At 44.0% G+C, this 26,614-nt stretch overlaps 1 protein-coding gene across 1 annotated transcript in view; it reads left to right on the top strand.

Moving 5' to 3' along the window:
• LOC106600560 (myomegalin) overlaps nt 1-26,614 on the top strand; it is an 82,614-nt gene that overhangs the window by 9,513 nt on the left and 46,487 nt on the right. The window contains exons 2-5 of the mRNA XM_014192019.3: nt 3,649-3,707; nt 4,476-4,543; nt 9,303-9,413; nt 25,163-25,239. Of these exons, the coding sequence (XP_014047494.3) occupies nt 3,649-3,707; nt 4,476-4,543; nt 9,303-9,413; nt 25,163-25,239 (315 nt within the window). The remainder of the gene's footprint in view (nt 1-3,648; nt 3,708-4,475; nt 4,544-9,302; nt 9,414-25,162; nt 25,240-26,614) is intronic.

Here is a 26,614-nt window from a genome sequence, read left to right as displayed (position 1 = left end):
GTATTAAGACTGCCCAAATGTGCCTAATTGGTTTATTAATACATTTTCAAGTTCATAACTGTGTACTCTCCTCAAACAATAGCTTTGTATTATTTCACTATAATAGCTACTGTAAACAAGAATTTAAGCTTTCTGCCAATATCAGATGTCTATATCCTGGGAAATGTTCTTGTTACTTACAAATTCATGCTAATCGCATTAGCCTACATTAGCTCAACCGTCCCGCGGGGGACCCACCGATCCTGTAGAGGTTTAAAAGAATGTGACTGGCAGAATGGATGTTGTATGTGGAGGATGAGGGCTGCGGTAGATATCTCAGATAGGGCGGAGTGAGGCCTAAGAAGGTTTTATAAACAAGCATCAACCAGTGGGTCTTGCGACGGGTATACAGAGATGACCAGTTTACAGAGAGTATAGAGAGTGTATAGAGAGAGTATAGAGTGCAGTGATGTGTCTTTTAAGGAGCATTGGTGGCAAATCTGATGGCCGATTGGTAAAGAACATCTAGCCGCTCGAGAGCACCCTTACCTGCCGATCTTTAAATTACGTCTCCGTAATCTAGCATGGGTAGGATATTCATCTGAATCAGGGTAGGAGTTAGGGTTTAGGGTAGGTACGTCCCAAGGATCCTGGATAGCACTATCCATGTCCTGATTTGTCATAGACGCTTGCTAAAAAACTTTAATGAGCAAGCCTTCCTTCATGACCGCTTGGAACTTATTTTTTAAATATTTTCAGTGGTATTGTTAACAAATGCCCCATAAAGAAAATTAGAATTAAAAACAGGTTCAGCCCCTGGTTCAAACGTGATCTGGCAGAGTTACTCCACCTCAAGAATTCCATTTGGCAAAAGGCTCGCCACACGCATACTCAGGCTGACTGGCTCTCATTCAGGCAAATGAAAAATAAGTGCACTCAGGCTATCCGGAAGGCCAAAGTTAGTTACTTTAAGGAGCAGTTCTCTCTCTGTGGGTCTAACCCCAAGAAGTTCTGGAAAACAGTTAAAGACCTGGAGAATAAACCCTCCTCCTCACAGCTGCCCATGTCCCTTAATGTTGATGATGTGGTTGTTACTGACAAGGAGCACATGGCTGAGCTCTTTAATCACCACTTCAGGATTCCTATTTGACTCAGCAATGCCTCCCTGCCCATCCAACATTTCCTCATCTCCCACCCCAATGCTTCTCCCTCTTTTCCCCCTGTCCCACTACAAAGTTTCTCTCTGCAGGCGGTCACTGAGTCCGAGATGTTAAAGGAGTTCCTGAAACTTGACCCTCCAAAAACATCTGGGTCAGATGGTTTAGATCCTTTCTTCTTTAAGGTTGCAGCCCCTATCATTGCCAAGCCTATCTCTGACCTTTTTAACCTGTCTCTCCTCTCTGGGGAGGTTCCCATTGCTTGAAAGGCAGCCACTGTTCGTCCTTTATTTAAACGGGGAGATCAGGCTGATCCTAGCTGTTATAGGTATATTTCCTTTTTGCCCTGTTTATCAAAAGTGTTGGAAAAACTGACTGGCTATCTTGATGCCTATAGTATTCTCTCTGGTATGCAGTCTGGTTTCCGCTCAGGTTATGGATGTGTCACTAAATGATGTCACCATTGCCCTTGATTCTAAGCAATGTTGTGCTGCTATTTTTATTGACTTGGCCAAAGCTTTTCATACGGTAGACCATTCCATTCTTGTGGACCGGCGAAGGAGTATTGGTGTCTCTAGGGGGTCTTTGGCCTGGTTTGCTAACTACCTCTTTCAAAGAGTGCAGTGTATAAAGTCAGAACGTCTGCTGTCTCAGCCACTGCCTGTCACCAAGGGAGTACCCCAAGGCTCGATCCTAAGCCCTACGCTCATCTCAATTTACATCAACAACATAGCTCAGGCAGCAGGAAGCTCCATTTATATGCAGATGATACAGTTATACTCAGCTGGCCACTCCCCGGATTTTGAGTTAAACGCTCTACAACAAAGCTTTCTTAGTGTCCAACAAGTGTTCTCTACCCTTAACCTTGTTCTGAACACCTCCAAAACAAAGGTAATGTGGTTTGCAAAGAAGAATGCCCCTCTCTCCACCGGTGAGAGGGTTTAGAGATTGAGGTAGTCACCTCATACAAGTACTTGGGAGTATGGCTAGACGGTACACTGTCTTTCTCTCAGCACACATCGGTGGCAGGTAGCCTAGTGGTTAGAGCGTTGGACTAGTAACCGAAAGGTTGCAAGATCGAATCCCTGAGCTGACAAGGTAAAAATCTGACGTTCTACCCCTGGACAAGGCAGTTAACCCACTGTTCCTAGGCTGTCATTGAAAATAAGAATTTGTTCTTAACTGACTTGCCTAGTTAAATGAATAAATATCAAAGCTGCAGGCTAAGCTTAAATCTAGACTTGGTTTCCTCTATCATAATCACTCCTCTTTCACCCCAGCTGCCAAACTAACCCTGATTAAGATGACCATGCTAGATTACGGAGACATAATTTATAGATCGGCAGGTAAGGGTGCTCTCGGGCGGCTTGATGTTCTTTACCATTCGGCCATCAGATTTGCCACCAATGCTCCTTATAGGACACATCACTGCACTCTATACTCCTCTGTAAACTGGTCATCTCTGTATACCTGTCGCAAGACCCACTGGTTGATGGTTATTTATAAAACCCTCTTAGGCCTCACTCACCCCTATCTGAGATACCTACTGCAGCCGTCATCCTCCACATACAACACCCGTTCTGCCAGTCACATTTTGTTAAAGGTCCCCGAAGCACACACATCCTCTTCTCAGTTCGTTGCAGCTAGCGACTGGAACGAGCTGCAACAATCACTCAAACTGGACAGTTTTATCTCTTCATTCAAAGACTCAATCACGGACACTCTTACTGACAGTTGTGGCTGCTTCTCATGATGTATTGTTGTCTCTATCTTCTTGCCCTTTGTGCTGTTGTCTGTGCCCAATAATGTTTGTACCGTGTTTTGTGCTGCTACCATGTTGTGCTGCTGCCATGTTGTGTTGCTGCCATATTGTTGTCATGTGGTGTTGCTACCATGCTATGTTTTCATGAGTTGCTGCCATGCTATGTTGTTGTCTTTGGTCTATCTTTATGTAGTGTTGTGGTGTCTCTCTTGTGATGTGTGTTTTGTCCTATATTTTATTTTGAATCCCAGCCCCCGTCCCCTTTTGGTAGGCCCTCATTGTAAATAAGAATTTGTTCTTAACTGACTTGCCAAGTTAAATAAAGGTACAATTATTTATTTATTTTTAAAATCTCATTAATCGGGCATCAGCTGCTCATCTGTCCAAAAACTACACGGTTATTTTATGGCCCAACAACTTGTTCAGGAACAGTCTATGGCATAGAATCAGGGGGCCCATGTGTCTGCCACCCTACCCCCGAACCTCCCACACCCTCATCCTTTACCATCCGTCCCCCCCGAATCTCTCCCCCACTGTGTGACTCCCCCACTCTCCCATAGATGTGTTAATTGGGTACTGTTATAATAAAGGGGAGCCTCTTCATTTCTTTGCCTATTCCTCTTGTTCCATTTTATAACGTATGTACTGTATGTAATATGCTAAAAATGATCTGTTTCTGTAAAGCAATATTGACCACAGAGCCACTCTAGTTAAATATGTGTGTGTGTGTGTGTGTTTATGTGTGTGTAGGCTACTCACCGTGTCCCACTCTGAGGAGTCCTCATCCAGGAGCACAGGTTACATGACAGGTAACCCCTTTTATTGTGACTTCCTGATTGTCCAAAAGCTTTGACCCAGGAAAACCACCCAAGCCATAGACTATTCTCTCTGCTTCCGCACAGCAGGCAGTACCAGTGCATCAAATCTGACGCCAACAGGCTCTTGAACAGCTTCTATCCCCAAGCAATAAGACTGATACATAGCTAACAAAATAGCTACACTGACTATCTGAGTTAACCTTGTATCTTTATGGACCTCTCTATGCATACTCACAGGGCCTTACACACTCAAACACGCACACTCACTTCATCATCTGGTCACTCACACATAATATGCACATACATTTATACGGACTCTACACACACGCACACACACTCACATACAAGCTGCTGCTACTCTGTTCATCTTATATCCTTGCCTAGTCACCTTACCCCTATACATATCTACCTTCATCACTCCAGTATCCCTGTACATTGTTAATATGGTATTGGAACTGACCCTTTATATAGTTTTCTTACTTACTTATTGTGCTCATATTTCTTCTTATTTCTCATGTGTTTATCTGGTATTACATTTGTACTGATTATTACATTGTTGGATTTTGAGTTTGCAAGAAAGACATTTCACTGTACTTGTGCATGGGACATTAAAACGTGAAACTAAAACTTGAAACAGTTGCAGGGTAAAGTAGTAAGTATGTGACTAAACTGCAATAACAATTTTACCTGCCTATGTAATAACCATAATTACCATGTAATAAAAAAGTTTAAAAGGGTTCTTATGTTCTCTTGATGCAGATGTATGTAGTGATAAAACAGACAACTCTCCTCCTCTCCAACCTCACACTCTGAGAGAGTTTGAACAGGTGAGCTCTCCTCTTTCTCTTTTGGGTCATAATTCAATGCTCAAAACCTTTATATCCTCACTGTGTTAAGTTGTTGTCTCCATCTTGTGGGCCCAAAATGTACTGTAATGAAGCAGAATGAAAACAAGTCTGTGAGGAGCGGATCAAGTAGGCCAGCTGCTGTTGCAAGAGCCTGGATGTTAAAGTAAATTATTCAGTCTACTAAAACAACAGTCTACACAATGAAATCTGGAAAAAACGATAACTAAGAAGACCCTGCGTTCTTCCTAACCACGTGACCTCACCAGGAAAAACTCTGAATCCTAGCGATGTGTTTTTCCTGGTCAGGTCGGCCATTCCGATCGTGTACATGTAATGTTGGAAAGTCTTTGTTGTTGTTCAGATTCCTGGCTAAAGCACTTGTTCTGGGGAAACTGTCTGAGGGATGGAACATACCCAACACAGCTTCTTCTGCACAGCATGCCTCGGGCTAAAGAATGTTCCAGTTATGGAGCTTATAATCTGTCTCAAAGTTACAAAGAAGACTATTTCTGGACCCTGAATTCATGCCAAACACATTTTTCAAAAAAAAAAATTGATTTGATGCCACACCATGTGATATGAACACCGGTTTGTCTGCCACTCACACCGTTCTTTCTTTCTCACTATTCTCCATCTGATCTATTTTACCTCCCTTTCCAACCACCCCCCCATTCTGTCACTCACTCTATTCCACACATCACTCTTCCTCTAATTCCCGACCTCTCCCCCTCCCCAACTCTTTTCTCTCGTCAATCTCAAAATCACTTTATAAACAGTCCATGGTTCAAACACATTCCAAATCAAAATAGCTTACTAGTGGGAGTCATGCACAAACCACTAAGTTTATAGAATGTAGATGCTCCTCCTTTAATGCTATTCTGGAGGCTTTGCTGCTCTCTGGTAAAATGGGATGCGCAGCCAGCTTCTCACGAAAGCAGCGGTTCCACTCTAAAAGAGGGTCGCGACCCAACGCAACCATCTCTTTCATGGGCACCGACGTTAGCCTCTTTAGGAAGTTGCACCTCCACACATAAATACACACACAGGCATGCAGTGTACATATAAGCATGCTCGCACACACACACACACACACACACACACACACACACCCCACCCCCCCCCCCTAATCATGTAGTAATCATGATTGAATTACCGACCAGGGGTCGCCCATTGATTTTGTTAGTCACTCACACGGATATCATATTAAAAACTGCAAACATTTCTCTTCACCCCATGGCAAAATGTATTTTTGTCCCTCCTTTGTCAAGAGGGATGCAGCTAAAATGTTTTGCTTGCAAGGATGCCCCCCTCCCCCAACACATGACTGCATGTGTGGGTATGGATGTGGGTATGCAGATCCGTGAGCCACTGCCACCTCTCATGATGAGTTCAGATGTTTTTGTGGGCCCCACGCCCATCAAAGTTGCCTATCCCTGTTCTAGAGCGTGAACCTGCAGGTGGGAGTCACCGCTTTGATGTTTGCGGAGGGTCCAGGGTCACGCCAAGGTTCTTTGCACTCTGGGAGGGGGACACCGTGGAGTTGTCAACCGTGATGCACAGGTTCATTGATCAGAGGAAGTGTGAGGGGAAGTGACTGTGTGTGAGGACGAGGGCATTCCCTCGTGGCTGTTGTACCCCCAGTCGACAAATAAATGTCCAGTGTGTGGTGGGAGTTATTTGAATTTCTTAGTTTTTCTACAACGGCCCGGCAACTTGCCACGTGTGTGTTGTTGTTTTTAAACACGCAGCAGTGATGTCTTCCTCGTTTTACGTTGGGGTTAAATAAGCTTGGTGCCTGGCCCGTGTCTCCGGTGAATTATTTAAGAAACTGTTTGTAGCTCGAAGCATTAACCTCTCCAGCGTCTGATCCCGTCAGCGGGATCAAAATCCAGCGAAAAATCATATCGCCAATTAGCATTAAAAAAAAATCATAATTTAATTATTTTATTTTTATTTTTTTTATTTTTTTTTATAGATACACCTCTCCTGAATCGACCCACGTCGTCCGATTTCAAAAAGGTTTTACAGGAAAAGCAAATCATTAGATTATGTTAGATGAGTCCATCGTAAAAAGCAGCTTCATAGCCATTTTCCGACCAACCACTTGCATCACATATAATCAAAAAACAGCTAAATGCAGCACTAACCTTTTACAAACTTCATCAGATGGCACCCCTAGGACATCATGTTATACAATGCATGCATTCTTTTGTTCAATAAAGGTTATATTTATATATAAAAACAGCATTTTACATCTCTGTCTGACGTTGACTAAATAATTTCCCCTCAAATGCATCCCGGTAAACAATGCTACATTTCCCTAAATTACTATCCGATAACGATTTTTTAAATTTATATTGTCAATCTAACATTTATAGATGAATATCTCTTGAGAACACCTGTCATACCAGATTTTAAATTAACTTTACTGGGTAATCACACTTTGCGATAAAAGGAGATGCGATACTCAGAAAATGAGCTAATATACAGAGCTCGGCGCCATCTTGGAAACAATCGCATGTCACATCTCATCTTGTATAATATTGTCAATAATCGCCTACCTTTAGTTGTCTTCATCAGAAAGCATCCCAGGTCCACAACAGATGTATTTTCGGTCAAAAAGTCCATACTTCACGTTCCATTAGCCTGCTGTTGGTAGCGCGTCCTATGGCTCTCTCCAAGCGCAGGGCTGAAGTTCCGGATAAAATGAGATTCTCCCGCCTGTAGGTTCGTTCAAACATGTCAAACGTTGTAAAACATTAATCTTCAGGGCCTGTAACACCAAGAGAGCCAATAAGATTCGACGGGGATGATTTAATTGTCTTTCAAACCCATTCCAAAGGTGGGGGTAGACATGGCCGCCGGCGTCATAATGGTGATGGCCCATCCCCTGTGACCAATTTCAAAAGAGTCTCATTCACTGAGTTTCGACTGTATAAGGCTCAAACCACTGTGAAAAGACTGGCGACATCTAGTGGAAGCAATAGGAAGTGCTCACTGAACCATGGTTAACGGTGTTATTTATAGGGAAAGATGAGAAGTCGAGTCCACAATTCTGAATTCCACTTCCTGTTTCAATCGGTCTCGGGGTTTTGACTGCCATTTGAGTTCTGTTATACTCACAGACACCATTCAAACAGTTTTAGAAACTTTAGGGTGTTTTCTATCCATATATAATAAGTATATGCATGCCCTAGCTTCTGAGTTTGATTAGTAGGCCGTTGAAAATGGGAACGATTTTTTTTCAAAATGCGCTGTGGCGCCCCCTATCCTAGGGTATCCTCAAGAATGTCACTCACTGAATCTGCAGAGGGACAAGGTTGACTTTTGATGATGGTACCCAGTCAATCAGTCTGGGAGTCAGTGTATAGCCAACAGAATACCCTTAAAAAAGCCAGCGAGTCATTGTTTAGGCCTACCCTATGAATACCTGTAATGCCAATGATCCACTGCCAAATGGACGTGTATCTCCTTTAAAGTGTGTGCCCTTGTACATAATGTGCTTTATATGCATATGATTGGTATTGTTTAAGAGGTTAAGGCCGTCACAATATTACTAACACCTATCTGGTGTCTTCAGAGGGGTACAGGCAGAAATATATTTGAATCAGTGTGGCACTCCAGACCTCGGTGAAGGCCGAATGACTTTGACACCCCTGCTCTAGTGTATCTGTCCATCCCAACAGTCCGTCTATGTGTCTGAACATGAAATCTGTGTGTAACTCAAACCACTGTGTATCATACATTCATGTCAATTGTAGATCTAAGTGAAAAGGCAGATTTCTATAGATTTCAATTTATGACTCAGGCCTAAGATACAATGTACCTGTGCGCAGATAGACTGACAAATGGACAGAGTGTGGGATAGGAAGGTACAGTATAATGTTTACGTTGACTGACATGTTACATAAGATTGATGTTGTCAGGGTACAGAGTTTCAGCTGGTCATTCACATGTGCTTTAAAGTTTACACAGAGTAAGGCGGGGGGACAGAGAGAGAATATGTACGATCATTCAGACCACCTAGCACCTCTTCCTATTTACCTCTTTCGCTCTCTCCCTCTCTCTGGGATGATCGCCTTACATGTCACAAGTGCGTGCCATCCCATATAACTGCCCCCGCCACAGTCGCTCTCCCCTCTCTCTCTCTCGCTCTCTCTCTCTCTATCTTTCTCCCTCGCCCTCTCCCTCTCTCCTGGCTGTCTGAGATTCCAGGCATGTCTGTGTCAGTAAAGTAAGCTCCTGTGTTTGGCCCGTCTTCTCCAGAACCCACCATGGAGCCGCTATGGCCACAGCTCTGAACGCCCGTGCCGCGGAGTAGCCCTCTGCGTCGCTAAACGGCCCAACAACACTCCCATGTCTGTGTGTTTTAGCGTTAGTGTGTGTGTTTGGATTCGCTGTGGCTTCCAAGAGGTCGGGAAGCCACTTTTGTAGTATATTTTTGTTCGTTCTTTTTTTTCTCCCATTGTTTTTTCACTTGACACCGCAAGACCGATGACTGATATATTATGCCCACCGGGAAGAAGACATAGCATATCTAACGATTACCGGACTTTCTGATCTATATCACGGACATCTCAAACGGTTACCATATACATTTTTTTTTTACGGTTTACGTATTTTCCTGTAATACGGCCATGTCAAATGGGTACCGTATTCTCTGACGTATAAGGGACATGTCTGCGGGTTGCCGTTGTTTTTAAGGGACATGTCTAACGGTCACCGTACTCTTTCGCAGCACCTCAATGACCTGAAGAAGGAGAACTTCAGTCTCAAGCTCCGCATTTACTTCCTGGAGGAAAGGATCCAGCAGAAGTATGAGGACAGCAGCGACCATGTCTACCGCACAGTGAGTAACTGGCACACATTAATACAAACTGCCTGTCATTGATCCTGTTTGAAATAGAATTGAGCCGAACTCTAGCTGGAGGAGAAGAGGTGAGCTGATACACTGAACGATGCTTTAGCACATCTGTAGGGAACGTAGGTTCTGGAATGTCTCAATACCTGCAGGCTTTCCTTCCATTGAGGCACTGAAACATTTAAATAAATATATATGGCCTTTTCTTCATGATGAGTATTGTTTAGCGTGACAATGACCATAGGAGTTGGAAAGACAACACAAACAGATTTGGGACCAGGCTACCGTGTGTGTCCCTCTGTGGAGAATCTAGCACTTACTTCCCCTGTGATGTCATTGTCCTACCACAGGGAGCCATGCAGTGAGTATTTGTATAGCTATCATAGTTCCTATGGCCTTACCCTCAGACAATGGTACACAGACAGCTCCTAATCCCAGGGAAAGGGCAGCAATCTGGGGGCACAGGGTGTTAGCCTGCTGCCTGACCCCCAAGATGCATGTTCAAAAGGGGTAGATGGGATGGAGTGTGAGATCATATACTGTGTGACTCTGTAAACCAGCTGTTGTCTGTGTGCATATGGAAATTGGTCAATTCTCCAGAATCCCTATAGACCACCACTCCAGATAGGTAGATAGATTAGTGTGCGAGGCTATGTGCTGCATGTGTATGCGTGTGTGTGTGCTTTCATGCTTGCTTTCGTGTGTGTGCGTGTGTGTTTGCATTTTTCAAAGATGGCTGACCTGATCCAAACAAACAAGACCTGAATGTGCTCTGACTTATCATCCTTTATCTCTGCATGCCACAGCTAACTGAGTGGAGAGAGGTTTGACCAAACTGTCACTTTCATGTTTTAGCATGTTATAGTAGGGTATTAAGCCCTATGGCGCTCAATATCTCATACTGTATCTCAAGCTTAATCGGTTTAATAACCTTTTATTGGAGACTCAATAACACATCATCAAATGGACATATAAGGGGAGTCTCACTTCAAGACCATGCAAGACAATATGATGATGCGGTCACTTCATTGTCTTCATGTTTACGTATCTTTCATCACTCATCTCATGTGTATACTGTATTTTATACCATCTATTGCATCTTGCCTATGCCGCTCTGTCATTGCTCATCAGTACTTATATGTATATATTGTTATTCCATTCCTTTACTTAGATGTGTGTGTATAAGGTAGTTGTGGAATTGTTAGATTACATGTTAGATATTGCTGCACTGTCGGAACTAGAAACACAAGCATTTCACTACACTCGCACTAACATCTGCTAACCATGGGTATGTGACCAATAACATTTGATTTGATTGTCTCAGATAAATATTGCCGTTGGATTGTTTCTTTGGAGATCCGCATGATCCAGTTAATTCCCTGGCACTGTTTCTGTTGTCTTGGTTTACACTCACTGCTCAGACCAACAGTAGGAATGAGAGGGATTCTATGTATAGTCCAAGCTTGAGTGCAATAATGTATTCAACACATTTGTTCTTCTGCAATGGATTTCAACTGTGCTTTTTCATCCCAATCTGTGTGCATGCATGTCAGTATAGGGATCTATCTGTGGCGTATACTGTATGTGGGTGCACTGTGTGTGTGTGTATGTAAGCGAATAGGCCTATTACTACTCTTAATCCCAGGTCTAGGCCAATCACGGCCGCCTCTTCCCATTCCGGTGCATGTCTAGTTATAAGGGGAACTGTTGCTGTGGGCCAAGGTGTGGGGGGGGGGGGGGGGGGGGGGGGGGGCAGCAATAGCAGGTGCACGATAGAGTGCTATATTTAGAGCTGTGTGGATAACAGGAAAACATCCCAGTTACTGTCTGCCTGTCATGCAGTGACGCATGATGTGAAAAGTAATGCTTTATAAAATAAGATTTCTAGTTTTAATGTCACGTACACAAGTACAGTGAAATGTCTTTCTTGCTAGCTCCAAACTCAACAATGCAGTGATCAATATCAATGTAGCACTAAAAATAACTTAAGGTAGAGTAAAAACACAACAGAATAAAAATAAAAGAAATAAGTAGAAAACGAGAAAGTAAGAAGCTGGTCAGTTCCAGTGCCATATTTACAATGTGCAGGGATACTGGAGTGATAGAGGCAGAAATGCATAGGGGTAAGGTGACTAGGCATCAGGATATGTGATAAACAGAGTAGCAGCATCGTAAATGTTGATTGTATGGGAGTGTGTGTGCGTGTGTGTGTGTGTGTGTGTGTGTGTGTGTGTGTGTGTGTGTGTGTGTAGAGAAGGGTTGCAAAGGGTCGAAAACTTTCCGGAAATGTTCCATGGGAAGTAAAGCCCTAGAGTTTAGGGAATTTTGCTTAAATTCATCAAAAAAGTTTGCTTTTAACAGTGAACCTTTTTTGTGGCATATTTTGGTTAAACTACCCCCAATTCAATGGAATTGCAACCCTCTGCATGCACAGTGCATTCTTCCATCACATGTACAGTGCACTCTTCCATCACATGTACAGCTGATTCTCAAGATCTTGCACAGTAATGAGATGCTATTGAGCCCACACTACTACACTGTTTGAGCCAAGGACTACATGCTTTCTGGTAAGTTTTGATTACAATACTGGGTGGGTGAATATATTTGATATGACATACATGATTTTTTGTTAACTAGTAAATAGTAGCCTACAGCAGGTGTGTTTAAATCATTTCTAACTTGTTAACAATTTCTGCTAGTTAGTTTTTGCTACCATGTGGGTTTTAGCTTGCTTGAGCTTGCTAACTGAGGAGTGTTAATTCACCTGTTTCCATACATGTTTCATTTTATAACATTTATCTTACAAAGGAGTTGTTTAATCTAACTGCTTAACTATTTATTTGTACATGGAATTGTATTATTTATTTTCTTTACTCATTTTTTTCTAATCTTTACAGGAAAATGCCACGAGCACTATCTGATGTGTGGAGACATTTCACTGCAGCTAATGTAGATGTAAAAGCTGTGTACATTCGCAAATACTGTGCCAAATCATATGTGAAGAATGCAACAAAGATGCAGAATCATCTGGCCAAGTGCATAAAGTTCCCTCAGCGCTCACAACAAGCAACCTCTGACAAAAGTCCCTCTACTTCTATTCAAGGTGAATATGAGGAATCAGACACCTTATCGATAGCAACAGCTCATGGTCTTCCTGGAATCAGAAGTTTTGACTCAATGGAGCAACGTAGTCAGAGAAATGCTGATGAATGTCTTGCTCAATCTGTGTATGCAACTGGTTCACCTCTGATGCTCACAGGCAATGTGTATTGGAAGAGATTTCTGAATGTTCTTCGCCCAGCATACACCCCTCCAACCAGACATGCTTTACCTACTCATTTGCTGAATGCAGAGTTCAACAGATTTCAAGTGAAGGTCAAGCAAATCATAGAGAAAGCAGACTGTATTGCAATCATCTCTGATTGGTGGTTGAATGTTCGTGGGCAAGGAATAATTAACTACATCATCTCCACCCCTCAGCCAGTATTCTACAAGAGCACAGACACAAGGGACAACAGACATACCGGTCTCTACATTGCAGATGAGCTGAATGACCTTGGACCACAGGCTGCTTGGTCTAAAGTGTCCTACCCTCACATCACACCCATTGGCTGTGCTGCTTATGCATTGAATCTGCTCCTCAAGGTCATTATGGCACTGATAACAATGGGTACACTCTACAAGAGAGCCAAGGAAATGGTTAGGTATGTGAAGGGTCATCAAGTTATAGCAGCAATCTACCTCACCAAGCAAAGTGAGAAGAATAAGAGCACCACATTGACGCTGCCCAGCCACACCCATTGGGGTGGTGTTGTCATCATGTTTGACAGTCTCCTGGAGGGGAAGGAGTGTCTCCAAGAAATGGCCATATCACAGTCTGCCGATTATGGACCGTCCCATCAAGAGGATCCTACTGGATGATGTATTTTGGGAGAGAGTGGTAAGCAGCCTGAAATTCCTGAAACCTATAGCAGTAGCCATTGCATGGATTGAGGGAGACAATTCCATCCTGTCTGATGTTCAGACTCTGAAGAAATCCGTACTGCCCTGCCCACTTCACTGTTGCTCCAAGCAGAGGAAACTGCAGTTCTGAAATACTGTACATCAAAAAGCGTGAGGACTTCTGCCTGAAGCCCATACACGCCGCAGCGAACATGTTGGACCCCAAGTATGCTGGCAAGAGCATCCTGTCTGGTGCAGAGATCAACAAGGTCTATGATGTCATCACTACAGTGTCTCGCCACCTTGGCCTGGATGAGGGCAAGCTTCTTGGTAGTCTGGCGAAGTACACTTCCAAGCAAGGGCTTTGGGATGGAGATGCAATATGGCAGTCGTGCCAACATATCTCATCAGCCACCTGGTGGAAGGGACTTTGTGGATCTGAGGCTCTTTCCCCTGTTGCCTCCATCATCCTCCAAATCCCACCAACATCAGCCACCTCAGAGCGCAACTGGTCCTTGTTTGGGAACACACACACCAAAGCACGCAACAGGCTGACCAATACAAGGGTTGAAAAATTGGTGGCCATCTGAGCAAATTTGAGGCTTTTTGAGCCTGACAACGAGCCATCCTCAACAAGGTTGGAAAGTGACAGTGAAGATGAGGCCTCAGTCTGATGTTCAAGGGGTGGACATTGAGGAGGTCCAGGGAGAAGACATGGAAGCCTGAGAGAAAGACAACCAAAGCTTTAGTTTCTAGACTACCATTTTACAGATGTTGAAAACGTTTTTGGGAGATGCGATGGATCATTCAATATTCCCTTTATTTTGTTGTTCAGTGAAATAATTCCATGTGAAGAGCCAACTCATTTAATTAAAGTTCAATTCATAACAAAATAGTTTTTTATTTCTATTGGAAGGATTTAATCATTTGCAATTATGTCTACTTATGATAAGGTAAAAGGTTTATGTTTCTGCCTTCATATCCAATGCAAAAAACATCTACATTTAAATGGTGTTAATATTAATATGCATATATTTCTGTTAAATCCATATATTCCCCTTAATTTCCATATATTCCAGTTAATTCCCATGGAAAGTTTCCACCTCTGAATATTCCCCAAAATGTGCAACCCTAGTGTAGAGTCAGCATACATTTGTGTGCATGTTATGTATGTGTTAGAGTGTCAGTGTGTGTGAGTGTGTAGAGTCCTGTGAGTGTGCCTCTTGCCGTGTGGAAGTATACAGAACAGTCTATGCCTCGGGTGGCTGGAAGCTTTAACTATTTTCTGGGCCTTTCTATCACATCGCCTGATATAGTACTGGGATATCTGCACCACCCTCTGTAGTGCCATGCGATCGAGGGCGGTGCTGTTGCCATTCCAAGCAGTGATCCAGCCAGTCAAGATGCTCTCAATGGTCCAGCTGTATAACTTTTTGAGGATTTGTGGGCTCATACCAAACCTTTTCAACTTCCTGAGGGGGAAGAGGCGCTTTCGCGCCTTCTTCACGACTGTGCGCGTGTGAGTGGACCATTTTAAGTCCTTAGTGGTTTAGACCGAGGAACTCTCGACCTGCTCCACGGCAGCCCCGTTGAAATGGATGGGGACGTGCTCGCCCCCCCGTTCCCTTTAGTCCACGATCAGCTCCTTGGTCTTACTAAAGTTGAGGAAGAGGTTGTTGTCCCGGCACCACACTGTCACTGACCTCCCTGTAGGCTGTCTCATCATCGCCGGTGATCAGGCCTATCATGGTGATGATGGTGTTGGAGAGAGAAAGAGATTAAGAGAAAGAGAGGGAGAGAGGCTGTCCACTTCTTGTCCAGGGTCAAAATTGAACAATCACATTCCCAAGCCATTTTTCAAATCCCAAATCACTAGCCTCAGGGCCCTGTCCTGTCCTGGCTTGCTGTGTCTGTTTGAGCAGGTAAACAAAATGTGTATCTTAACCCCTGATTCCTGGTATAAGCCCCAGAGCTGCTCTGCATTCCCCCTGGTCTAAATATAACCTCTGTGACATCGGAATGCCATGTTCCCACTGATGTTACGTTATACCACCACACCACTCTGATTAATACAGCAGAGAGAGGGGGGAGATTATGGGAAATCCATGCCGCATAGGAAGGATGGGGGGGGGGGGGGGTGGTCAGGTGTAGATGTTTAAGTTATTTGAGGGTTGGGGACAGGTGGTGAATGTAGGGTTGCTGTTGCTGGCTAGCTGTTTGAGGGGATAGGAGACACTGGATAATGTACAAGACAAAATAGTAGGTGCATTTGGAAGGTAGGAGTTTCAAGCAGGGTATATTGTGTCCTCTGCTTGTCAGGGGTCTTTGCACAGCAGTACAGGTTCTTTGCATGGCAACACTGTAGCTCTCAAACACCTCTCATCTCTCGTCTGGAGAATCCCTGCTCAGGTTTGTCACAGACAGGTGGGAGAAAATAGAGCAAGGGCAACACCTGCACTGAGGCATCAGCACAAAGTCGGCTACAGTCCATACCACAGTTCAGCTACAATCCACACAGTCCATACCACAGTCCAGCTACAGTCCACAAGGGCAGTCCATCTACAGCCCATACCACAGTCCATCTACAGTCCACACGGCAGTCCATCTACAGTCCATACCACAGTCCATCTACAGTCCATACAGCAGTCCATCTACAGTCCATACAGCAGTCCATCTACAGTCCATCTACAGTCCATACCACAGTCCATCTACAGTCCATACAGAAGTCCATCTACAGTCCATACAGCAGTCCATCTACAGTCCATCTACAGTCCACACGGCAGTCCATCTACAGTCCATACCACAATCCATCTACAGTCCATACAGCAGTCCATCTACAGTCCAGCTACAGTCCATACCACAGTCCATCTACAGTCCACAGGGCAGTCCATCTACAGTCCATACCACAGCTAATCTACAGTCCATACCACAGTCCATCTACAGTCCATACAGCAGTCCATCTACAGTCCACATGGCAGTCAATCTACAGTCCATACCACAATCCATCTACAGTCCATATACAGTCCATACCACAATCCATCTACAGTCCATCTACAGTCCAGCTACAGTCCATACCACAGTCCATCTACAGTCCACAGGGCAGTCCATCTACAGTCCATACCACAGCTAATCTACAGTCCATACCACAGTCCATCTACAGTCCATACAGCAGTCCATCTACAGTCCACATGGCAGTCAATCTACAGTCCATACCACAATCCATCTACAGTCCATATACAGTCCATACCACAATCCATCTACAGTCCATCTACAGTCCACATGGCAGTCAATCTACAGTCCATACCACAATCCATCTACAGTCCATACCACAGTCCATCTACAGTCCATACCACAATGCATCTACAGTCCATCTACAGTCCATCTACAGTCCATCTACGGTCCATATCACAGTTCATCTATAGTCCATACCACAATCCATCTACAGTCCATACAGCAGTCCATCTACAGTCCATCTACAGTCCACATGGCAGTCAATCTACAGTCCATACCACAGTCCATCTACAGTCCATACCACAATCCATCTACAGTCCATCTACAGTCCATACCACAATCCATCTACAGTCCATCTACAGTCCATACCACAATCCATCTACAGTCCATCTCCAGTCCATATCACAGTTCATCTACAGTCCATACCACAATCCATCTACAGTCCATACAGCAGTCCATCTCCAGTCCATCTACAGTCCACACGGCAGTCAATCTACAGCCCATATCACAGTCCATCTACAGTCCATACTGCAGTCCATCTACAGTCCATCTACAGTCCACACGGCAGTCAATCTACAGTCCATACCACAGTCCATCTACAGTCCATACCACAATCCATCTACAGTCCATACAGCAGTTCATCTACAGTCCATCTACAGTCCATCTACAGTCCACACGGCAGTCCATCTACAGTCCATACCACAATCCATCTACAGTCCATACAGCAGTCCATCTACAGTCCATCTACAGTCCATACCACAATCCATCTACAGTCCAGCTACAGTCCATACCACAATCTATCTACAGTCCATACAGCAGTCCATCTACAGTCCACACGGCAGTAAATCTACAGTCCATACCACAGTCCATCTACAGTCCATACAGCAGTCCATCTACAGTCCATCTACAGTCCACACGGCAGTCCATATACAGTCCATACCACAGTCCATCTACAGTCCAACCACAATCTATCTACAGTCCATACCACAATCCATCTACAGTCCATACAGCCGTCCATCTACAGTCCATCTACAGTCCATCTACAGTCCACACGGCAGTCCATCTACAGTCCATACCACAATCCATCTACAGTCCAGCTACAGTCCATACCACAGTCCATCTACAGTCCATACCACAGTTAATCTACAGTCCATACCACAGTCCATCTACAGTCCATACAGCAGTCCATCTACAGTCCACAGGGCAGTCCATCTACAGTCCACATGGCAGTTAATCTACAGTCCATACCACAATCCATCTACAGTCCATCTACAGTCCATCTACAGTCCATCTACGGTCCATATCACAGTTCATCTATAGTCCATACCACAATCCATCTACAGTCCATACAGCAGTCCATCTACAGTCCATCTACAGTCCACATGGCAGTCAATCTACAGTCCATACCACAGTCCATGTACAGTCCATACCACAATCCATCTACAGTCCATCTACAGTCCATACCACAATCCATCTACAGTCCATCTACAGTCCATACCACAATCCATCTACAGTCCATCTCCAGTCCATATCACAGTTCATCTACAGTCCATACCACAATCCATCTACAGTCCATACAGCAGTCCATCTCCAGTCCATCTACAGTCCACACGGCAGTCAATCTACAGCCCATATCACAGTCCATCTACAGTCCATACTGCAGTCCATCTACAGTCCATCTACAGTCCACACGGCAGTCAATCTACAGTCCATACCACAGTCCATCTACAGTCCATACCACAATCCATCTACAGTCCATACAGCAGTTCATCTACAGTCCATCTACAGTCCATCTACAGTCCACACGGCAGTCCATCTACAGTCCATACCACAATCCATCTACAGTCCATACAGCAGTCCATCTACAGTCCATCTACAGTCCATACCACAATCCATCTACAGTCCAGCTACAGTCCATACCACAATCTATCTACAGTCCATACAGCAGTCCATCTACAGTCCACACGGCAGTAAATCTACAGTCCATACCACAGTCCATCTACAGTCCATACAGCAGTCCATCTACAGTCCATCTACAGTCCACACGGCAGTCCATATACAGTCCATACCACAGTCCATCTACAGTCCAACCACAATCTATCTACAGTCCATACCACAATCCATCTACAGTCCATACAGCCGTCCATCTACAGTCCATCTACAGTCCATCTACAGTCCACACGGCAGTCCATCTACAGTCCATACCACAATCCATCTACAGTCCAGCTACAGTCCATACCACAGTCCATCTACAGTCCATACCACAGTTAATCTACAGTCCATACCACAGTCCATCTACAGTCCATACAGCAGTCCATCTACAGTCCACAGGGCAGTCCATCTACAGTCCACATGGCAGTTAATCTACAGTCCATACCACAATCCATCTACAGTCCATCTACAGTCCATACCACAATCCATCTACAGTCCAGCTACAGTCCATACCACAGTCCATCTACAGTCCATACCACAGTCCATCTACAGTCCATACCACAATCCATCTACAGTCCATACAGCAGTCCAGCTACAGTCCATACCACAGTCCATCTACAGTCCATACCACAGTCCATCTACAGTCCATACCACAATCCATCTACAGTCCATACAGCAGTCCATCTACAGTCCATCTACAGTTCATACCACAATCCATCTACAGTCTATCTACAGTCCATACCACAGTTCATCTACAGTCCATACCACAGTCCATCTACAGTCCATACAGCAGTCCATCTACAGTCCATCTATAGTCCATCTAGTCCATATCACAGTTCATCTACAGTCCATACCACAATCCATCTACAGTCCATACATCAGTCCATCTACAGTCCACATGGCAGTCAATCTACAGTCCATACCACAGTCCATCTACAGTCCATACCACAATCCATCTACAGTCCATCTACAGTCCATACCACAATCCATCTACAGTCCAGCTACAGTCCATACCACAATCCATCTACAGTCCATACAGCAGTCCATCTACAGTCCATCTACAGTCCACACGGCAGTCAATCTACAGTCCATACCACAGTCCATCTACAGTCCATAGAGCAGTCCATCTACAGTCCACCTACAGTCCACACGGCAGTCCATCTACAGTCCATACCACAGTCCATCTACAGTCCATACCACAATCTATCTACAGTCCATACCACAATCCATCTACAGTCCATACAGCAGTTCATGTACAGTCCATCTACAGTCCATCTACAGTCCACACGGCAGTCCATCTACAGTCCATACCACAATCCATCTACAGTCCAGCTACAGTCCATACCACAGTACATCTACAGTCCACAGGGCAGTCCATCTACAGTCGATACCACAGTTAATCTACAGTCCATACCACAGTCCATCTACAGTCCATACAGCAGTCCATCTACAGTCCACACGGCAGTCCATCTACAGTCCACATGGCAGTTAATCTACAGTCCATACCGCAATCCATCTACAGTCCATCTACAGTCCATACCACAATCCATCTACAGTCCAGCTACAGTCCATACCACAGTCCATCTACAGTCCATACCACAATCCATCTACAGTCCATACAGCAGTCCAGCTACAGTCCATACCACAGTCCATCTACAGTCCATACCACAGTCCATCTACAGTCCATACCACAATCCATCTACAGTCCATACAGCAGTCCATCTACAGTCCATCTACAGTTCATACCACAATCCATCTACAGTCCATCTACAGTCCATACCACAGTTAATCTACAGTCCATACCACAGTCCATCTACAGTCCATACAGCAGTCCATCTACAGTCCATCTACAGTCCATCTAGTCCATATTACAGTATCCATCTACAGTCCATACCACAGTCCATCTACAGTCCATAGCACTACAGTCCATACCACAGTCCATCTACAGTCCATACCACAATCCATCTACAGTCCATCTACAGTCCATACCACAATCCATCTACAGTCCAGCTACAGTCCATACCACAATCCATCTACAGTCCATACAGTAGTCCATCTACAGTCCATCTACAGTCCACACGGCAGTCAATCTACAGTCCATACCACAGTCCATCTACAGTCCATACAGCAGTCCATCTACAGTCCACCTACAGTCCACACGGCAGTCCATCTACAGTCCATACCACAGTCCATCTACAGTCCATACCACAATCTATCTACAGTCCATACCACAATCCATCTACAGTCCATACAGCAGTTCATCTACAGTCCATCTACAGTCCACACGGCAGTCCATCTACAGTCCATACCACAATCCATCTACAGTCCATACAGCAGTTCATCTGCAGTCCGTACAGCAGTTCATCTACAGTCCATTTACAGTCCATCTACAGTCCATCTACAGTCCACACGGCAGTCCATCTACAGTCCACAGGGTAGTCCATCTACAGTCCATATCACAGTCCATCTACAGTCCATCTACAGTCCATGCCACAGTCCATCTACAGTCCATCTACGGTCCATGCCACAGTTCATCTACAGTCCATACTACAGTCCATCTACAGTCCATCTACAGTCCATCTAGTCCATATCACAGTTCATCTACAGTCCATACCACAATCCATCTACAGTCCATACATCAGTCCATCTACAGTCCACATGGCAGTCAATCTACAGTCCATACCACAGTCCATCTACAGTCCATACCACAATCCATCTACAGTCCATCTACAGTCCATACCACAATCCATCTACAGTCCAGCTACAGTCCATACCACAATCCATCTACAGTCCATACAGTAGTCCATCTACAGTCCATCTACAGTCCACACGGCAGTCAATCTACAGTCCATACCACAGTCCATCTACAGTCCATACAGCAGTCCATCTACAGTCCACCTACAGTCCACACGGCAGTCCATCTACAGTCCATACCACAGTCCATCTACAGTCCATACCACAATCCAGTCTACAGTCCATACAGCAGTTCATCTACAGTCCATCTACAGTCCACACGGCAGTCCATCTACAGTCCATACCACAATCCATCTACAGTCCATACAGCAGTCCATCTACAGTCCATACAGCAGTTCATCTACAGTCCATTTACAGTCCATCTACAGTCCATCTACAGTCCACACGGCAGTCCATCTACAGTCCACAGGGTAGTCCATCTACAGTCCATATCACAGTCCATCTACAGTCCATCTACAGTCCATGCCACAGTCCATCTACAGTCCATCTACGGTCCATGCCACAGTTCATCTACAGTCCATACCACAGTCCATCTACAGTGCATACAGCAGTCCATCTACAGTCCATACCACAATCCATCTACAGTCCAGCTACAGTCCATACCACAGTCCATCTACAGCCCATACCACAGTCCATCTACAGGCCATCTACAGTCCATACCGCGGTCCATCTACAGTCCAGCTACAGTCCATACCACAATCCATCTACAGTCCAGCTACAGTCCATACCACAGTCCATCTACAGTCCATTCCACAGTCCATCTACAGTCCATACCTCAATCCATCTACAGTCCAGCTACAGTCCAGCTACAGTCCATACCACAGTTCATCTACAGTCCAGCTACATTCCAGCTACAGTCCATACCACAGTCCATCTACAGTCATACAGCAGTCCAGCTACAGTCCATAACGCAGTCCATCTACATTACAGTCCACTAGAGTCATACTTATCATAGTGTATTCATGGCTTAGTGACAGGAACACAGACAATGTTATTATGCAGGCATTGTGATTGTGTAGCCAATCCACATAAAGTGTTCTTAAGGAGGCCAATCAATTCATATGGCCAGACATCTTAAGTTCATCCTATGACTAGCAGCTCTGTGTCAGTCCCTAGTTCTAGAACATGATGTATGTCTATTTGATTTGATTTATTAGGATCCCCATTATCCATTGGCAATGGTGACAGCTAGTCTTACTGCGGTCCGACACATAACGAAAAAGACATTACAGACAAAATAATTAACAATTTACATACATTTCAAAACATTAACATGTAGTGTATGTGTGTGCATCTATCAGTAACACATATGTCAGTAAATACACACAACAAGTAGGTCACATGGGGGAGAGGCGTTGTGCCGTGTGGTGTTGCTTTATTTGTTTTTTGAAACCAGGTTTGCTATTCACTTGCGTTATATAAGACGGAAGGGAGTTCCATGCACTCATGGCTCTGTATAATATTGTACGTTTCCTTGATTTTGCTCTGGACCTCTGGTGACTGTGAAAATACCCCTGGTGGCATGTCTGGTGGGGTGAATGTTTGTGTATCAGTGCTGTGCTGTGCTGTGCTGTGTGTAAGTTGATTATGCAAACAATTTGGAAATTCCAACACATTAATGTTTCTTCTAAAAACAAGAAGTGATGCAGTCAGTCTTTCCTCAACTCTTAGCCAAGAGAGACTGGCATGCATTGTAGTAATATCAGCCCTCTGACTACAATGAAGAGCAAGACATGCGGCTCTGTTCTGGGCCAGCTGCAGCTTAACTAGGTGTTTCTTTGCAGAACTTTACCATATGACTGGACAATAATCAAGATAAGATAAAACTACAGCCTACAGGACTTGCTTTGTGGTGTCAAAAAAGCAGAGCATCTCTTTATTATGGACAGACCTCTCCCCATCTTTACAACCATTGAATCTATATGCTTTGACCATGACAGTTTACAATCTAATGTAATACCAAGTAATACCAAGTCTCCTCAACTTGTTCAACAGCCACACCATTCGTTACCAGATTCAACTGAGGTCTTGAACTTAGGAAATTATTTGTACCAAATACAATGCTCTTAGTTTTAGAGATGTTCCAGTTTATTACTGGACACCCATTGCAAAACAGACTGCAACTATTTGTTAAGGGTTTCAGTGACTTCATTAGCTGTGGTTGCTGATGCGTATATGGTTGACTCATCAGCATACATGGATACACATGCTTTGTTTAATGCCAGTGGCAGGTCATTGGTAAAAATAGAAAAGAGTAGAGGGCCTAGAGAGCTGCCCTGCGGTACACCAAACTTTACATGTTTGACATTAGAGAAGCTTCTATTAAAGAAAAGCCTCTGAGTTATATTAGATACTGTAGCCATACCACATACACTACCGGTCAAAAGTTTTAGAACACCTACTCATTCAAGGGTTTTTCTTTATTTTTACTATTTTCTACATGTAGAATAATAGTTAAGACATCAAAACTATGAAATAACACATATGGAATCATGCAATAACCAAAAAAGTGTTTAACAAATCAAAATATATTTACATTTGAGATTCTTCAAATAGCAACCCTTTGCCTTTGTAACGCTTGGACGTCGTGGGTGTGGAGTCAGGCGCAGGAGGCAGAAAAATGTTTGGTACAATATATATATATTTAATAAGTACCACAAAAGAGGAAAAAATGCCCAAACACAACAGGGCATAACAAACCCAAAGTCCAATAACACGATACACAACACGAACACAGTGAAAACACGTAACAAGCCCGCACACAGAACAGGTGGAGAGACGGGCTTAAATAACACAACTAATTACCTAATAGAACACAGGTACAACTAATAAAGACATGACTAACAGAAAAACGAAAAGGGGATCGATGGCAGCTAGTAGGCCGGTGACGACAACCGCCGAGCGCCACCTGAACAGGGAGAGGAACTACCCTCGGCAGTAGTCGTGACAGCCTTGATGACAGCTTTGCACACTCTTGGCATTCTCTCAACCAGCTTCATGAGGTAGTCAACTGGAAGGCTTTTCCAACAGTCTTGAAGGAGTTCCCACATATGCTGAGCACTTGTTGACTGTTTTTCCTTCACTCTGCGGTCCGACAATCCCCCCACTCATCGGGGGATTGTGGAGGCCAGGTCATCTGATGCAGCACTCCAGATGAATTTGTGTTTCTGCCCATAATTTCATTTAAAGTACTCCAAAGTTTTTTTTCATCATTCTTTATATCATTGATCTTGGCTTCCTAATACCGTTTCTTCTTCTTTTTGTTGAATTTAGTCACATCATTTCTCAATTTCCAGTAAGTCAGCCAGTGAGATGTGCAGCCAGACTTATTAGCCACTCCTTTTGCCCCATCTCTTTCAACCATACAGTTTTTCAATTCCAGTCAGTTTCTTATCACATGCATGTTTATCAATAATTGGAAAAGGCTATTTCATAAATTCATCAAATGCAGCGTCTGGATGCTCCTTATTAATCACATCAGACAAACAAATATTTTTAGCATCATCCACATAAGAGTCACAGCAAAAATGATCTCTTATTCACTATTTTAGGCCCAGCTTTTGGAACTTTGGCTTTCCTGGATATAGCCACTATATTGTGATTATGGTTCTGTATCAGTCACTATGTATAGCAGGTGTGAGACTGCAATGCTCCTCCTGTGTTTTACTGTACTAGTGGTGTCTGAACTTCTTTGAGTTTCTATGACTTCATTGACTTGTTTTAAAATGTATCTATTTGATATTCCTTATCTTTTGAGATGAATCGTTTTGATGTGGGTTAGGAGGAGGATAATACAATGTCATGTGTGCTATCGGACATAATTCCAATCTTTTGTACAATAAGTAATCATTCCATGTTCCATCCCACCTCTATTTCAGAACATCGAGTTGAAGGTAGAAGTGGAGAGCTTGAAGCAGGAGTTACAGGAGAAACAAGACCTTCTTGACAAGGCTCTGTAAGTACAGCACGACACATCCAGACGGACTGTTGAATGAATGTATTGACAGACTGTAGTCATCTAATCTGAATATCTGACACTTCTTACACTGGCTTCAAATTAAATTGCGAGGTAGACTGACAGCCAACCAACAGATTGTAACCATGCACTGTGAATGGCCTTAATGGCCTAACAATGACATCACCAATGCTACATCCTGTATCCACCCAGATAATACTGTCCTTTTATCCTTTCTGAAATGCCCTTCGAGACCCGCCTCTCTAACATAGTGCCAAACCAATCAAATGCAATTATCTTAATGTTTTCCCAAGACCGACAGACTTATGACTACATGCGACATGCTTCGCTTGTATTCAGACATACAATTTGCCCAAGTGATTATGGAAGGGTTAAACACCCTGGTGAGTCTTTGATGGGCCTTAACAAGGCTGTTTCTCACTAAGAGGGTGTTATAGCTGGCTAACAAGCCTATAGCAGCCTAAAACTGTAGGCATAGACCAGTGATCAGTAGGGAGTCCTCACAGGGTACAATCTTTTAGAGATAACACCACAGATCATGTTTCCACAGCTGGTGGGGTAAAAGAGGACAGGACACACACGCACACAGGAGCGTACACACACACACACATGTTCATACGCACATTGCACATACTGTACACACACTCACGCACTCACATGCACTCCTGGTATCCGACCCAATGGGATCGCACACTCGCCAGCTCCAAAAGGGCAATGCTGATATCTTGGCGTGCAGACGGGATATGAAAGGCAATACCTGGCACGAAGACCCTAACTCCTCTCCCCCATGCTGTTGCCGCTAGGCTTTGAATTTAATATCCCCCCCTGGAGCGGAATTAATTTGATGGACATATTCTGTGTATTCATCAGATTGCTTTGAGATTAAAGGTCCACTTTGCTGGCTCGTGCCTCCAGCCTAGAGTCCATAGCCTGAGAAAGATTGATGATCAGAGGGGACGTGTTGGAGATGGGGGGGGGGGTCTCAGCAGTAAATATGTTGCTGACGGAGGGGACCCTTTAGCATGCTAGCTCCTAATCACTGCCAGTGTCACGTCCTGACCATAGTAAAATGTTATTTTCTATGGTAGAGTAGGTCAGGGCGTGACAGGGGGTGTTTTGTGTTTTTGTTCTATGTTTTCTATATCTATGTTTAGTTCAAGTTTTCTATTTCTATGTTTTTTTTTGGGGGGGGGGGTTGATCTCCAATTGGAGGCAGCTGGTCCTCATTGTCTCTAATTGGAGATCATATTTAAGTAGGGGTTTTTCTTCCTGGGTTTTGTGGGTTATTATATTTTGAGTAGTGTTTGTTTCTCTCTGCGTCACGGTTTGTTGTTTTATCATTTTCAGTTATTTG

Source organism: Salmo salar, chromosome 03 (genome assembly GCF_965601325.2).
Source record: "Salmo salar chromosome 03, fSalSal1, whole genome shotgun sequence".
NCBI classification, from domain to species: Eukaryota; Metazoa; Chordata; class Actinopteri; order Salmoniformes; family Salmonidae; genus Salmo; species Salmo salar.
Note: the sequence above shows the minus strand (reverse complement) of the source record. Positions and strands in the feature narration are given on the sequence as shown.